At 46.3% G+C, this 16,688-nt stretch overlaps 1 protein-coding gene across 1 annotated transcript in view; it reads left to right on the top strand.

Annotated features, from left to right (window-relative positions):
* Window positions 1-16,473, top strand: part of LOC105901492 (dystrophin-related protein 2-like) — a 36,585-nt gene extending 20,112 nt beyond the window's left edge. The window contains exons 8-22 of the mRNA XM_042708518.1: window positions 559-619; window positions 1,784-1,845; window positions 2,496-2,570; window positions 3,787-4,024; window positions 5,189-5,274; window positions 5,704-5,861; window positions 7,952-8,118; window positions 8,589-8,700; window positions 9,180-9,319; window positions 9,616-9,681; window positions 13,392-13,535; window positions 14,030-14,294; window positions 14,822-14,951; window positions 15,252-15,335; window positions 15,851-16,473. Coding sequence (XP_042564452.1) covers window positions 559-619; window positions 1,784-1,845; window positions 2,496-2,570; window positions 3,787-4,024; window positions 5,189-5,274; window positions 5,704-5,861; window positions 7,952-8,118; window positions 8,589-8,700; window positions 9,180-9,319; window positions 9,616-9,681; window positions 13,392-13,535; window positions 14,030-14,294; window positions 14,822-14,951; window positions 15,252-15,335; window positions 15,851-15,870 — 1,808 coding nt within the window. The 3' untranslated portion in view covers window positions 15,871-16,473. The remainder of the gene's footprint in view (window positions 1-558; window positions 620-1,783; window positions 1,846-2,495; window positions 2,571-3,786; window positions 4,025-5,188; window positions 5,275-5,703; window positions 5,862-7,951; window positions 8,119-8,588; window positions 8,701-9,179; window positions 9,320-9,615; window positions 9,682-13,391; window positions 13,536-14,029; window positions 14,295-14,821; window positions 14,952-15,251; window positions 15,336-15,850) is intronic.
* Window positions 16,474-16,688: the final 215 nt, after the last annotated feature.

The raw sequence follows: 16,688 nt of genomic DNA, 5'->3' as shown, positions 1-16,688 counted from the left end.
ATATTGTGCAGGAGTGGTTTCAAAGGTCTTGATTTTCTTTTCTTTCTTTTTTTTTTACAACAAAGACTACTTACCACAACTTCGATCTTGAAAACACAATACATTTTATGCTGGCCATGCATCACTATGAAAATCACCCTTTTATCTTCACTGTCATTTTTATGAGACTGTGCACTCACATGTCCAGGTTCAATTATTAATCTTCTCTAGTGCATGATGCATTTAAGAGACATTAGCGTAACTCCCTTAAGAGAGATCTTTATATTTAATTACCAAGGAGAGACATCATTTCCTATTCATTTTCTAAACGTGGTTATGCTTTGAGGTACACTACGAATGTAAGTCTGATCATTCCTGCCATGTAAAAAAAATGTAAGGTCAATCCTTTCAACTATTTAATTAAAACAATTCTGTCAATTGATGATCTTAGTTTTTCATGTTTGCGTGTGTGTGTTGTTTGCGAGCGTGTGTGTTCGACTTGTTGTGTATTTGTATGCATGCTCTGCCTCCTATAATTGCTTTTAGATCATTTCCCCTCCATTCTCCTCCCCTGTTTAGGGTCGGTGCAAAGACCATGGGAACGAGCCATATCGCCCAACAGAGTCCCATACTACATCAAGTCAGTATGAACACATGAATGTGACACACACACACACACACACACACACACACACACACACACACACACACACACACACACACACACACACACACACACACAAAGTCGTGAAAAAAATGAACTGCTGTTGGATAGTGGTACGGTTCCCAGAAATAACATTTGAACTGAACTTGTTTTGGCTTCCATGTGATGGCCTTCCTGTGTTTGCCACATACAACATTCAAACCTGCCTCAGGACTTAGTTCAACTCTGAGGCCAAAAACACCAAGCGCATGACTCTTACCTTTCAGTCTGAATGTCTTTACACTGTCTCTATTTTATTGTGTCTCTTATTCCATGTTTCTATCTGTCTGTCTGTGTGTGTGTCCGTCTCTCTGTCATATATTTCAAAGTTTAAATTTTTTTATCACTACTATTTTTTTCTCTCAGTCTATCAGCCTCTCTGTCTATTTGTCTGTGTGTCCCCCTTGTCCCTCTGTCTCAGTCGTCCTGTCTGTCCCTCCATAATAACACCCAGGAACCACTACAGATGATCCAGAACGCGGCGGCGCGTCTGGTGTTCAACCAACTGAAAAGGGCACACGTCACCCCGCTACTCATTGAGCTCCACTGGCTGCCAGTAGCTGCTCGTATTAAGTTCAAGTCACTTATGCTTGCCTACAGAGTGCTTGCTGGTTCTGCTCCCACCTACCTAAATGCTCTTGTAAGGGCAAATGTTACACCCAGGACGCTGCGCTCGTCTAGTGAGCGTCGTTTGGCACTGCCGTCTGTGCAAGCACGGCAATCCAGACTATTCTCATTTGTAGTTCCACGTTGGTGGAACGAACTGCCTAGCACCAGAGCAGGGGCGTCCCTCTCTACCTTTAAGAAGCTTTTGAAGACCCAACTCTTCAGAGAGCACCTCCCTTCCTAACTGGCACCTGACTAGCGCTTAACTTGCACTTCAGCAGTTACATTCCTGCACTTCTTTTTCCTTTTTTCTAGGTCGTTGTTTTCTAATTCTCATGTAAAGTAGTATTTATTGTTACACCATGCTTTTTTATTGCTCTTAGCTTGACTGTTCTCTCCCTTGTACGTCGCTTTGGACAAAAGCGTCTGCTAAATGACTAAATGACTAAATGTAAATGTAAATGTAATAACACCCATGTGTTTCATATCTCACAGTCACGAGGCTCAGACCACCAGCTGGGATCACCCAAAGATGACCGAGCTCTATCAGGCTATGGGTATTCAACCTTTTACATGTCTGACACGTCACGTTTGAAATAGGCTCTGGCAAAGGTTTCAGTGAAAACAAGTTTGATTCATGTTTTTGCTGTAGTCTATAGATGTATGTGATGTTTATTATAGGCACCACATAGTTTGACATATTAAAAGTTGTTGCAAGGAAAAACAAAGATGGAAATGTGGTATTGTACGTGCTCTCCTTGTGATTGGCATAGCGGAGACTACCCATATTTTGGCCTTGAAGCATCACATTACTGCAGTTAAATTTAGCCCTCTTATTTTCATTTGCCTTGTGAGTTTTTTTAACGGCCTAAAGCATTTTCAGGCAAAGCACATTTCAGCTTTTAACAGAATATTGTGACAATAGACTAACAGTTTAGAAGTGCTATGAGCACAGTACAGTGTGGACTGTAGTTACTGCAGCTGTAAGAGGCAGCCACATATACTCTCTTCCCGAGAGCAGTCCAGGATGTGACCTTCATCACGGCCATCATCTTCTATGTGAGCTGCCCTGAGCAATTTAATTAGATGCATATAACAATGCATTAATCTCTCTCCCTTTCTCTCTCTCTCTCTCTCTCTCTCTCTCTCTCTCTCTCTCGCTCTCTTATTCCCATCTTTTCTCTCCCTTCCTGTTTTTTCCCCGTAGCTAATTTGAACCACATCCGTTTCTCTGCCTACAGAACTGCTATGAAGCTAAGGCGAGTGCAGAAGACCTTAAGATGTGAGTGATGCTGTGCTTGTCTCACATACACACCCATCCTCATGCTACACACACACACACACACACACACACACACACACACACACACACACACACACTCTTGTATTTCTCCATAGAGGAATCCAAAAGTTTTTGGTCACTATCTGGGGTTTCAAATGGCTGTTTGCTTTGCTAAAATCAGGCAATATGAAAAGCAGTCCAGAATAACAAACACTTCAAATGGACAGCATTCAAAAATGTTGTCCCACTTCTAGTGTTTTGGTGACATATGGGACAAGTGTCTAACATTATGCACTTGTGGGCTCTTACACACACACACACACACACACACACACACACACACACACACACACACACACACACACACACACACACACACACACACACTTCTAACATTTGTACCTTAGTGGGATTGGAACAATGTTACTTGGTTGACAACATTAATGTTCTCTGAGCTCTGTCTCTTATTGCTTCTCTTCCACACTGATCTCGCCATTTAATTTCATGCAACAGATCATTTCACATAGTATGCTTTACAGCAGCCATGACCGCTCATGTGAAAATTAAAATGAAAACAGCAACTGAAAAAGGGGTGAGGAGGGCAATAGTTCCACACAGTCTCTGTGTTGCCCAATGTTGTCATGGCATCTGGGACCTTTATAGTTTGGTCCTGGACATAAGGCAGCCTATACCCCAGACAGTGACGGTGGACAGCCCCATATCAGTGTCTCAGACTCCCTGATATACTCCTCCTACACACAACGTTACAGCCCCATATCAGTGTCTCAGACTCCCTGATATACTCCTCCTACACACAACGTTACAGCCCCATATCAGTGTCTCAGACTCCCTGATATACTCCTCCTACACACAACGTTACAGCCCCATATCAGTGTCTCAGACTCCCTGATATACTCCTTATACACACAACGTTACAGCCACATTTGACTTAGGAAGGAGTGGATTGTTCTTCTCTTTTCAAGTATCTAAAAGTATTGTAGTTATGCATAGCACTGACGGAGATATCTCACTTGATTTCACTCTTTTCTTCTACTCACCCTTCCTCCATCTCCCTTTTTGTAAACATATTACTCTCCCATTCTCCACACAATCTCTTTCTTTTTTTTTCTCTCTAATGTATTTATCCATCTTTCTCTTCCCCTCACCACCTGTCAATGCATCTCCTCGTGTCTCTCTCTCTCTGTGTGTGTGTCAGTGGACCAGATGAAGCTCAGCGCTGTGGCAGCCGTTGGTCCTAAAGCAGAGCCCCAGGACCGGACCTCTGAGGTCACCGGTAGGGCAGAGGTCATGGGCTCAGAGGTCATGGACGTGTCGGAGGTCATCCACGCTCTGGGCGCCCTGTACGAGCAGCAGGAAGAAGAGGGCGGCCTGCAGCTGAACATCCCTCTCTGTGTGGACATGTGTCTGAACTGGCTGCTCAATGTCTATGACAGGTAGGCAAGGGTGGCTCTCTCCGTGTCTGCTGTCTGTCTGTCTGTCTGTCTGTCTGTCTGTCTGTCTGTCTGTCTGTCTGTCTGTCTGTCTGTCTGTCTGTCTGTCTGTCTTCATGGTCTCTGTGTCTCTTTAAGCTGCAGTTGGGATTTGTCTTCAGATCTCCCTGTCCTTCACTTTCTATCGCTGTCTCGCTGTATGTGCTGACATACACACCCATGTACAATCACAACATGCGCACACGCAGACACACACACGCACACACACACACACACACACACACACACATGCACACACACACACACACACACACACACACACGCATGCATGCAAGCACACACACACACACGCACACACACACACACACACATGCATGCAAGCACACACACACACACACAAACACACATGCACACACACATGCACACACACACACACACACCCAAACACACGCATGCATGCAAGCACACACACACACACACACACACACACACACACACACACACAGAGACACACACACACACACACACACACACACACACACACACACACACACACACAGTATCCGCATGTCCTTTGTCTCTCACTATGAGTAAGCCCCATCACATTGAATAAGATCTCTCCAGCACTGGCACTGATGAATATGGCAGGGGTCACATCAAACCTCAGGCTCCAATCACATCATCCAGATCAATCACCAGCCAGTACAGGCTAGTGTGTGTGTTTCAGTGGGAATGGGTGTTCTGTGTCTCTTTGAGAGAGAGAGAGAGAGAGAGGAGGAGAGGAGGAGAGAAGGCAGCAGAGCTAAAGCTGAAGAGCAACAGAGACAGAAGGACAATGCTTGTGTTTCACCGAGCATCTGTGGAACTGTCTGCATATGTGCACACAAGCATGTGTGTGGAGGGCAGTCTGTTCATGTGTGTGGAGGGCAGTCTGTTCATGTGTGTGTGAGCATATGTGTTTGTTGCATAGGATTTCTTCTACCTCAACCACCTAGCACACAGCCTCAGGCCTCACACCCGGATAGGTTATCATTCACGCTCAAACCGCAGAGATCTTGCACAATGTTGTTGTAATAAGGTTGGTGTGTTGATGTTGGGCTAATTTATACTCATTTGTCATGTTTACAGAAATGTAAATCTCGTTTTATTCACTTCCTCTCCCTCTAGTGGCCGACTGGGGAAACTACGTGTCTTGTCTTTCAAGACTGGCCTGGTGTGCTTGTGTAATGCTGATATGAAAGAAAAATGCAAATGTAAGTTGATGAAAGAAATGTAAGTTGATTACATTTTCATTCAATTATATTCTATTGCTTAAACTTGACCAAACCAGAGTATAATCTGTCACTGTCACTGTGCAAAAGGTTGAACTTATAAGTACATGACAACTGATAATAACTAGTATTCCAAAAACATTTAGCTTCACTCAGTTTCCCTTTATCACAGTGTTGTGTCTTCCCCCTGTGTGGTCCCTGTGTGGTCCCTGTGTGTGTGTGTGTGTGTGGTCCCTGTGTGGTCCCTGTGTGTGTGTGTGTGTGTGTGGTCCCTGTGTGTGTGTGTGTGTGTGTGTGTGTGTGTGTGTGTGTGTGTGTGTGTGGTCCCTGTGTGGTCCCTGTGTGTGTGTGTGTGTGTGTGTGTGTGTGTGTGTGTGTGTATGTGTGTGTGTGTGTGTGTGTGTGTGGCAGACCTGTTCCAGCAGGTGTGTGGCGGGGACGGGCTCAGTGACGGCACACACCTGACGGCGCTGCTGACGGAGCTCATGCTGATCCCACGGCAGCTGGGCGAGGTGGCGGCGTTCGGAGGCAGCAACGTGGAGCCCAGCGTGGCCAGCTGCTTCCGCATGGTGAGAGAGGACACTCGCGTGTGTGTGTGTGTGTGTGTGTGTGTGTGTGTGTGTGTGTGTGTGTGTGTGTGAGATGACAGGTTGAATAGGGGTGAGAGCCTCTCTGATGCTGTGTGTGTGTGTGTGTGTGTGTGTGTGCGCGTGCGTGCGTGCGTGCGTGCGTGCGTGCGTGCGTGCGTGCGTGTGTGTGCAGATAGAGGAAACAACTACTAGAGAAGAGAGAATTTATAAACATTCACACACACACACACACACATGCAAGAGGGCAACTTAGTTCCTGAGTGATTCTGCTGCCTCCAGTTGTGTATGGCTTTTAATGTTAGTGAGACATAAATATACCCCTGGAAAAGATCTACATGTGCTGAAGTCACATACAGTCATATATCTGAAATCACATACAGTCATACGTATATCTGAAATCACATACAGTCATATATCTGAAATCACATACAGTCATACGTATATCTGAAATCACATACAGTCATATATCTGTATGCACATACAGTCATATATATCTGAAATCACATACAGTCATATATCTGAAATCACCTACAGTCATATAGCTGAAATCACATACAGTCATATATCTGAAATCACATACAGTCATACGTATATCTGAAATCACATACAGTCATATATCTGTATGCACATACAGTCATATATATCTGAAATCACATACAGTCATATATCTGAAATCACATACAGTCATACGTATATCTGAAATCACATACAGTCATATATCTGTATGCACATACAGTCATATATCTGAAATTACATACAGTCATATATCTGAAATTACATACAGTCATATATATCTGCAGGAAGTATGCTCCTTGGTATGAGACTTGATTTGGTCTAGAAACTTCTGTGTGTTTTCTTTGAGACATATAATCTCTGACATTGCATGATGCAAGCACCAGTTCACCAAGTACCTTTCTATATCAAACAGTTTTACAACTTAACATGCTGAAGATAGCGCATGCCAGTCCTCTGCCGTCTCTGTCCGACATTATGTCCCACTCTCCCACCTAGTGGCCGGAACTGGAACTACAACGGAGGGTTGTTGGAGTCACTGATCATCGTGACACATTAGCAGCACGTCAGATGTAAAGTATCCTGCTGTGTCCTAGGTCATAGCCAAAGGCTCAGGCTTAAATCTGGCTATGACGTTAATAGCAAAAACTAGAGGTCAGAAGACGATGTTCTTGTAAATAAAGAATGTGATTTGTTCGAGTAAAGAGGACCGGATTGCTTTCTCTCTATCATGTGATTAAAGCTTTGAAGTGGAAGAGCACTTCTCTTTGCCATGATTGTACCAGAATGATTCACTAATGAATGGCTTAGTGCCCGACTGTTGAGGTGTCCATCACACGACAGGCCAGCTTTGGTCTTGCCTTAGACAGCTGTCGGACCAGAACAATATCCTAATAGCCTGGGTGGGAAGTGTGTGTGTGTGTGTGTGTGTGTGTGTGTGTGTGTGTGTGTGTGTGTGTGTGTGTGTGTGTGTGTGTGTGTGTGTGTGTGTGTGTGTGTGTGTGTGTGTGTGTGTGTGTGTGTGTGTGTGTGTGTGTGTGTTTGTATGTATGTATGCATGCATATGTGTGCACGTGTGTCCATGAAAAACTGAGAATTTTGTCAAAGGATTTGTCAAAAAAGTTTGTATTTTTTTTGGTTTTGTGTGAAAAAGGGTAAACGTTGGTGAGGGTGTGCATGTGTGTGTTGGAGAAGGTTGGATGAGAAGCCACATGTTAATGTGTAACTAAGTCCCATATTGTTTGTAACTAGTAAGCACCATAAGATTCTCTCACATGCAAAATACATCACCCACCAAGTCAGTGTAGCTTAAGAATCCTGATGGCTGTAGGGTCCTACACCATAACAATCTTCACTGTCTGTCACTCTGTCTGTCACTCTGTCTTCACAGTTGTCATTAGGCTTCACAGGCAGCGGGAGGATCGACTTCATTAGGGCTTTTGGTCAAACATACCAGCTACTTCCAAACTGCTCACTACATCTAAGACACACATAAATACATTTCCTCCAGTAACCAAATGAATAAGATAAAGAGTAAAGAGCAGGTCTTTCTGTAGGTCCCAGGCAAGGCGTCGGTGGGCCTGTCTGACTTCCTGGAGTGGATGGGTCTGGAGCCGCAGTCTGTGGTGTGGCTGCCCCTGCTGCAGCGCGTCACCCAGGCCGAGAGCACCCGGCATCAGGCCCGATGTTCCGTCTGCAAGCAGAGCCCCATACAAGGATTCAGGTGTGTGTGTGTGTGTGTGTGTGTATCTATCTCTCTTTCTCTGTGTGTGTGTGTGTGTGTGTATTTCCGGGGGGACCCACACTAGACAGTCATTCAGAGCTAGACACTAGAAAACTACAGAACTCTAATGAATAGCTTAAGAGGCTGTGGGAGGGAGGTTTACCACTAGACAGCTCCATTATAAAGATGAACAGGGATGGTAACTGGCTTCATAGCTGTTCACACTGAGCTGACCAAAGCCATCTAACAGCATCGCTGGGGCAAAGTGATAGTTATCGGACGAAAACAAAACACAGAGCACATAAGAAGTGTAAGAAATGGCACTCACCTGTACACTGTGATATTCATTTTTTGTGAAAACCAATATAAACCTCTCTATATAGTGTTCAGGGGCTGAGCCCATTCATTAATGGATAACATTGTTAGATGCACTGCAGTGAATGGAATGCATTGTTTGTCTGTGTCCATAGGTACCGCAGCCTAAAGGAGTTTAATGTGGACATCTGCCAGTCCTGCTTCCTGTCTGGAAAGGCACTCAAGGGCAAGACTCTGCATTATCCAATCATTGAGTACTACACACCTGTAAGATTCTGCCTAAGCCAATCATAGGGCAGTATACAAATGTAAAATCACATTATCCATTCACAGGAAGTGATTCTGCATTAGCCAATCATAGGGCAGTATACAAATGTAAAATCACATTATCCATTCACAGGAAGTGATTCTGCATTAGCCAATCATAGGGCAGTATACAAATGTAAAATCACATTATCCATTCACAGGAAGTGATTCTGCATTAGCCAATCATAGGGCAGTATACAAATGTAAAATCACTTTATCCAATCACAGGAAGTGATTCTGCATCAGCCAATCATAGGGCAGTATACAAATGTAAAATCACAGTATCCAATCACAGGTCACCATACATCTACAATACAATACAATTTTAAACCATGTATTTACATCTGCGCTATCTAGTCAGAGAGCATGTGGGCGGCATGGGACAGACAGATAGCCTCTTAAGAGCAGTGTGTTTCTTGCCTTTCTGATTGGTCACTCAGAGCACATCTGGAGAGAAGATGCGGGACTTTGCAGAGACTCTGAAGAATAAGTTCCGGTCGAAGCAGTACTTCAGTAGACACCCACAGCGAGGATACCTGCCTGTGCAGGCCGCTATGGGGCCGGAGAGGGACGTAAGCACGTAAGAGAGAAATACACACACACACACACACACACATCAGCGACGACATACCAGCAATAACTGGCCGCGCTGGTGCTGTCCAAGGTGCTGAAGTGGGAGTACAACTTCATCTCGCAGAGCCATGAAGTGCCATGACTCTTTTCACTCATATTTTTGACTTCCAGCTTTGTTGAAAAGAGAATCTATATCAATCTTAAAACCTTTCTTTCTCTCTCTCTCTCTCTCTCTCTCTCTCTCTCTCTCTCTCTCTATGTGTCTGTCTATCCCTATCTCCATCTCTTTTCGGTTCTCTCCAGCCCAACGTCGTCCCCAAAGCTACCCCATGCAGACACTCACTTCAGAATCGAGCACTTCGCCAACAGGTTAGTTTGAAGCCCAAAGTCTCACAGTTCAATGTGCTGATTTTACAGTATATATATACTATAACACTCAGCCTGGTCCCTGCCATAGAGCATGTCTCAGCCAGCACGCCAGCTGTGAAAGTGATCTGAAGGCACAGACAGAGTGTGACTGGGCACGAAACAAGGTGACAGGAGGTTAGAGTGGGTGGTGCCCCGTTGCACGCTCTGCAGATCTCACCCTCAATGCCAGCGCCACTGTCTCACCAGCGGGCACAGCGGGCACAGCAGGCACGCCAGCTCAGATCAGTGTGCAGCAGGAGGGCACCAGCCTCAGGACTGGCACAGACTCAGAGAGGGTCTCTGCCACTCACCCATGGGTGAAGTAGGGGCGGGCATCTGAGGAGTCAGTTAGACAGTGACAGTGCTGTTACTATCTGTGAGAGTCATATTGACTGATGAATGGTGCTGTCCATTGGTGTTGGTTAGCCTTCTTATGATGAATGTAAAATGCTGTGGGCATCTAGAAAAGTGCTGGACAAGTGTGGCTGTTCATTCATTAATATGAATGCATTTGTTTCACTGTGCTGAGGGCCTTCTTGTAAAAATGTGTAAGGCATCAGTTTAGCCAGCGGCCAGTTTAGCACAGTAGACTGCTGTCGCGTTTGGTGCATTTTCAGCAGATCAGAATTAAAAGGCCACCACGCCAAGTGGATCTGCCAGGCCAGCAATGGGCCAGAAGGAAAATTCCAATAACAGCGTGACAATATCAGACAACAAACAATGTGTTCAGTCATATTTACTGTACCTTCATTTAGAACGGCAATGACTTTTTGTAGAAAACACACATGGAACGGAAGCTTTTATTTTTGAAATGGACAAAGCTGAGTCTTGGCAGGTTCTCATGCCTCAATCCCCCAAAGGGGGAAGAAGGGAGCTCTAGGAGAGAGACAGAAAGTTCTGCTGCTGGAGTGGGGATGCATAGTCTTGCTGTGTGAAGGTCCATAGTGCTGGCTGGAGGGCTGCTGTGTAACGTGAGAGGGGACAGGTGTGAGAGGGGGCAGGTGTGAGAGGGGACAGGTGTGAGAGGGGACAGGTGTGAGAGGGGACAGGTGTGAGAGGGGGACAGGTGTGAGAGGGGGACAGGTGTGAGAGGGGGACAGGTGTGAGAGGAGACAGGTGTGTAACCTGAGAGGGGACAGGTGTGAGAGGAGACAGGTGTGAGAGGGGACAGGTGTGAGAGGGGGACAGGTGTGAGAGGGGACAGGTGTGAGAGGGGACAGGTGTGAGAGGGGGACAGGTGTGAGAGGGGGACAGGTGTGAGAGGGGACAGGTGTGAGAGGGGACAGGTGTGAGAGGGGGACAGGTGTGAGAGGGGACAGGTGTGAGAGGGGACAGGTGTGAGAGGGGGACAGGTGTGAGAGGGGGACAGGTGTGAGAGGGGGACAGGTGTGAGAGGGGACAGGTGTGAGAGGGGGACAGGTGTGAGAGGGGGACAGGTGTGAGAGGGGACAGGTGTGAGAGGGGGACAGGTGTGAGAGGGGGACAGGTGTGAGAGGGGACAGGTGTGAGAGGGGAACAGGTGTGAGAGGGGGACAGGTGTGAGAGGGGGACAGGTGTGAGAGGGGGACAGGTGTGAGAGGAGACAGGTGTGAGAGGGGGACAGGTGTGAGAGGAGACAGGTGTGAGAGGGGGACAGGTGTGAGAGGGGACAGGTGTGTAACCTGAGAGGGGGACAGGTGTGAGAGGGGGACAGGTGTGAGAGGGGACAGGTGTGAGAGGGGACAGGTGTGAGAGGGGGACAGGTGTGAGAGGGGGACAGGTGTGAGAGGGGACAGGTGTGAGAGGGGACAGGTGTGAGAGGGGGACAGGTGTGAGAGGGGGACAGGTGTGAGAGGGGACAGGTGTGAGAGGGGGACAGGTGTGAGAGGGGGACAGGTGTGAGAGGGGACAGGTGTGAGAGGGGACAGGTGTGTAACCTGAGAGGGGGACAGGTGTGAGAGGGGACAGGTGTGAGAGGGGACAGGTGTGAGAGGGGACAGGTGTGAGAGGGGGACAGGTGTGAGAGGGGACAGGTGTGAGAGGGGACAGGTGTGTAACCTGAGAGGGGGACAGGTGTGAGAGGGGACAGGTGTGAGAGGGGACAGGTGTGAGAGGGGACAGGTGTGAGAGGGGACAGGTGTGAGAGGGGACAGGTGTGAGAGGGGACAGGTGTGAGAGGGGGACAGGTGTGAGAGGGGGACAGGTGTGAGAGGGGGACAGGTGTGAGAGGGGGACAGGTGTGAGAGGGAGACAAGTGTGAGAGGGGACAGGTGTGAGAGGGGACAGGTGTGAGAGGGGGACAGGTGTGAGAGGGGGACAGGTGTGAGAGGGGGACAGGTGTGAGAGGGGGACAGGTGTGAGAGGGAGACAAGTGTGAGAGGGGACAGGTGTGAGAGGGAGACAGGTGTGAGAGGGGACAGGTGTGAGAGGAGACAGGTGTGAGAGGGAACAGGTGTGAGAGGGGGACAGGTGTGAGAGGGGACAGGTGTGAGAGGGGGACAGGTGTGAGAGGGGGACAGGTGTGAGAGGAGACAGGTGTGAGAGGGGGACAGGTGTGAGAGGGGACAGGTGTGAGAGGGGACAGGTGTGAGAGGGGAACAGGTGTGAGAGGGGGACAGGTGTGAGAGGAGACAGGTGTGAGAGGGGAACAGGTGTGAGAGGGGACAGGTGTGAGAGGGGAACAGGTGTGAGAGGGACAGGTGTGAGAGGGGGACAGGTGTGAGAGGGGGACAGGTGTGAGAGGGGGACAGGTGTGTAACGTGAGAGGGGACAGCTCAGACGTATTATTCATGGATGCCACTGGTCCTTTTCCTGGGCGATATACTTCAGTATAAATGAGTCATTTTGTGCTTTTTTTACAATGAAGTTGAAAATGTGATAAAGAGAGGGCAGTGCTTTTCTCACTCTCTTCATGTTGACCTTTCAGCTGTGTGTCATGAGAATGAAGAGAGTAGTATTTCCACTGAGTGTTTTGTCCCTCTCTCAACCTTCAGACTGGCTCAGATGGAAAACCAAAACTGCTCCTTCTTCAACCACAGCCTGTGAGTACAGAGAAGTAATGGTATGCCTGCCTAAAGTTAAAGCACCTGTGGCATGTGTCATGCCTGCCTATAGTTAAAGCACCTGTGTCATGACTGCATATAGTTAAAGCACCTGTGGCATGTGTCATGACTGCCTATAGTTAAAGCACCTGTGTCATGACTGCCTATAGTTAAAGCACCTGTGTCATGAATCATGACTGCCTATAGTTAAAGCACCTGTGGCATGTGTCATGACTGCCTATAGTTAAAGCACCTGTGTCATGACTGCATATAGTTAAAGCACCTGTGTCATGAGTCATGACTGCCTAAAGTTAAAGCACCTGTGTCATGACTGCCTATAGTTAAAGCACCTGTGTCATATCTTTGCCTATTCCTCCATCTCAAAGCAATAAGGGGCTATCCCTACAAAAATACCTTAATCAACATTATCTAATGTATTCGTTAACATTAACAACACGTGAATTCCTGTCTCAGGGAATTGTATGTCGTTTTTGTATATTTAAATTAAACAATGACTTAAAGACCACATCCAGCATCCGTTCACTGATGTTAATTACTGCATTCAATTATTGTAAATTAAGGGAATGTTAATATTAAAACTCTTTTAATCCTTTGCTTTATTGTCATCTAACTCAATCACCTCTTGGCTAATTGTGAATGTACGGCAAGTGACGAGGATCAGTACCCACTGGGTCCCGGGTCAGAGATGGAGCATCCCCACCTCCTCAGCTACACCGGCAGGGAGACCCAAGAGGAGCTCCAGCAAACCCTCGCCATCCTGGAGGACCAGAACAGGTGACGGGACACTGCAGGACCCTTGGCTGTGCTGCTGGAATCACTGGCTTAATGACCGTGTTAACTGTGTGCCCAGTTAGTGCAATAACACATACAACATCATGGTCCCTTCATGCTAATTTTGTCCATTTTTACAGTTGATGGTGAGATGTGTGTGAAGATGTGTGTGAAGTGTGAAGGAAAGCTTTATCTTTCTCCACCTCACAAACTAACCCTAACCCTAGTTTAAAAAAACATAACCCTAACCCTAACCCTAGTTTAGAAAAAACATAACCCTAACCCTAACCCTGCTTAAGAAGCAATCAATTCCAAGGTTGACAATGAATACCTTTATAATATTTTGAGTGAATCTGTAATCTAAAATGTCCAGTATAACGATATATTGCTTTTGTTGATTTTTGTCTGAAAACTACCATTTGTTATGAACTTATTCACTGCCCCGTGCAGTACCAGTGTCCACCACAGTGCTTGATGAAAGCTGCTGCTCCCTTCAGAATCCTGCAGAGGGAGTACCGGCGCCTCAGATGGCAGCATGCCGAGGCAGCCCAAGCCGCTCCTCACATCGGCGGAGACGGGAGCTCGTCTGGGTCAGGGGGTTCTCCCAGGGGGTCGTCCGGGGGTCAGGAGGAAGCGCTGCTGGCTGAGGCGAGGGTCCTGAGGCAGCACAGGGGCCGACTGGAGACACGCATGCAGATCCTGGAGGAGCACAACCAGCAGCTGGAGTCTCAGCTCCTCCGGCTCAGGACACTGCTGCTCCAGGTGGGCCAGTGGGGGGCTGTCTCAAGGAGGAACCGAATGCAGAAAATGAACTCTTTCCTCACAAAGAATTGTATTGGTAAAAACTATTAGATAAAAAGCCAATAGCTCAACCCGGTAGACTAAATTAACCAAACTGAATGTCAAAAAAACGAATTAAGACTAAATCTCACAAAGAACATTGTTGTCAGGCAAAAAGTCAAAATAGCTAGCCAATCTAGTCCTTTCTATAGGGTTCTTAAAAACATAAGTGGGTTTTTTTGTTCTATAGAGAAGCCAAGTCTTTGAGGATTATAATGGAACATATTTGTTTTCTGTGTGGAAGAAGGAATGACCTGCTTTGCTAGCAACCAACATGTAAATAAATCAGCAGGATATTCTGAGGTGCAGCTGACAGAGACAGATGTAAGACACAGATCCTCGCTTATGGCTGGATCCAAACTCCTCATATAATGTACTGTATCTGTGACATGTGAGTAACGTGTTATACGATAGGCTCTGACTCAGAAGGTGTCTGTCCCCCTTCACAGCCCAGGGATGACTCAGAGGACAGCGTGTCATCAGACAGCCAGTCAGCGGTTCACTCCCCCTCACTCAGGAGGAGAGAGCATCTGGGCAGACAGCCAAGCACAGGCACCTCTGCTGGAGGGAAGCTGGCAGGTAGTGCTGCTGGGTAGAGTAGAGGGATGCAGACAAGCACATGGGGGTGATGATACTGTGTGTGTGTGTGTGTGTGTGTCTGTGTGTGTGTGTGTGTGTGTGTGTGTGTGTGTGTGTGTGTGTCCATGAGTGAGTGACTGAGTGAGTGTGTGTGAGAGAGAGAGAGAGAGAGAGAGAGAGAGTGTGTGTGAATGAGAGGAAGATAGAGATATACCACACATTTTGTGTTATGCTGCTAAAACTTGTATAATTCTCTGGTATTTGACAGTGTTTATCCCCTCCTGAAATAATTGTCCACAGAGCCTGATCCACAGCAGACAGATACAACCTACAACCTCCAGCAGGTGATCGAACAGCTGCGCGCTGTCTTCCCGTCTGAGAGTGGTAAGTGATATGCTAGGGAGAGAAAGCATGTTAGCATGTTGGCGTCAGTAAGAAATCTGAATGAGAGATCATGGGTCCTACCAAAAGGGGCAGTAACTGGTGTCTAATTGTATCCAGTGAATCAGTTTCAGCAGACAGCTAGCACACTCACATTCACCTTCATGTATTTCTGAGAATACTGAAGACCCACCTGCTCTTCAGAAATGCATTCTGATAAATAAGAGTGTGCTAATAGCTAGCTGTGCATTCTGATGAATAAGAATGTGCTAATAGCTAGCTGTGCATTCTGATAAATAAGAATGTGCTAATAGCTAGCTGTGATTTCTGATAAATAAGAGTGTGCTAATAGCTAGCTGCCTACTTCATGGTATTCAAGATTAGCTCAGGAGAAGAACCGTATTTAAACATTATTTGTTAATGATACATACGAACACAGCTAATAGCATGGTTTCATGAATTCATTATGTACTGCAGCTAATGATACTAACTCTACATTTCGTCATTGGAAACATCAGGCTCACCAACACCTTTATGAAGAGTCTGGAAGAGGGGAGCTGTTCTAAATAAGGGCTTTGAATCACAAAGAGGAAACCTCATCTTCGTCCTCATCTTCATCCTCAGCGGCAGAGACACACCAGAGCAGAAACAGGGCAGAGCATTTACAATCACCATGTGACTCAGAGGGGAAATGTGGTGAAATATCTAAATACATAAGTGCAAGAGTTATAGAATATGTTGTCGGTAGTCTTCGGACTGTCTACTAAAACGTGCCAAGCAAGGTCTCTACTACAATTATGTTTGTAAATTCATGTGCAAATCAACTGCCAAAACATAAATGATATACCTCGATAATTAATGATTTCTGAAAATGGATGATGAAGTGCTAGTGTGTTATTATTTTGATGAGACAATCACACCTGTGTTTTACTCATGTAGGCCTACTACGTAACCTACAATAGACTAAACACACACACAAGGAAGTATCTTTTTTCTATTTCAAACACAGAAACTTTGTCTTTGTGCTGATGATTATGCTTTTATTAAATGAAGTGAGGTCTTTACATGGGAGGTTATAGCACTGAACTCTGTAACACACTGTGTAAAGCATATGGGACTCATTTATGAATAAATCTTTTGATAAACAAAAACAAAGCACAACCAGCATTCTGTCATTGCCATTTTTTTCTTCTTCACAAATCAGTCTTTCCACACAGTTGAACTAGGTTCGATACCCGATCAATGCAGGATGCCACTATAAGTCGCTTTGGGCAAAACCGTCTGCTAAATACCTGACTTTACTTTTTTTTATGGATTAATAAGCGCATTTACAGCACATTCTTTTCCTCCCTAACA

The sequence above is a fragment of the Clupea harengus genome, chromosome 8 (assembly GCF_900700415.2).
Source record: "Clupea harengus chromosome 8, Ch_v2.0.2, whole genome shotgun sequence".
Lineage (NCBI taxonomy): Eukaryota > Metazoa > Chordata > Actinopteri > Clupeiformes > Clupeidae > Clupea > Clupea harengus.
This window is presented reverse-complemented; position numbering and strand designations above follow the sequence as displayed.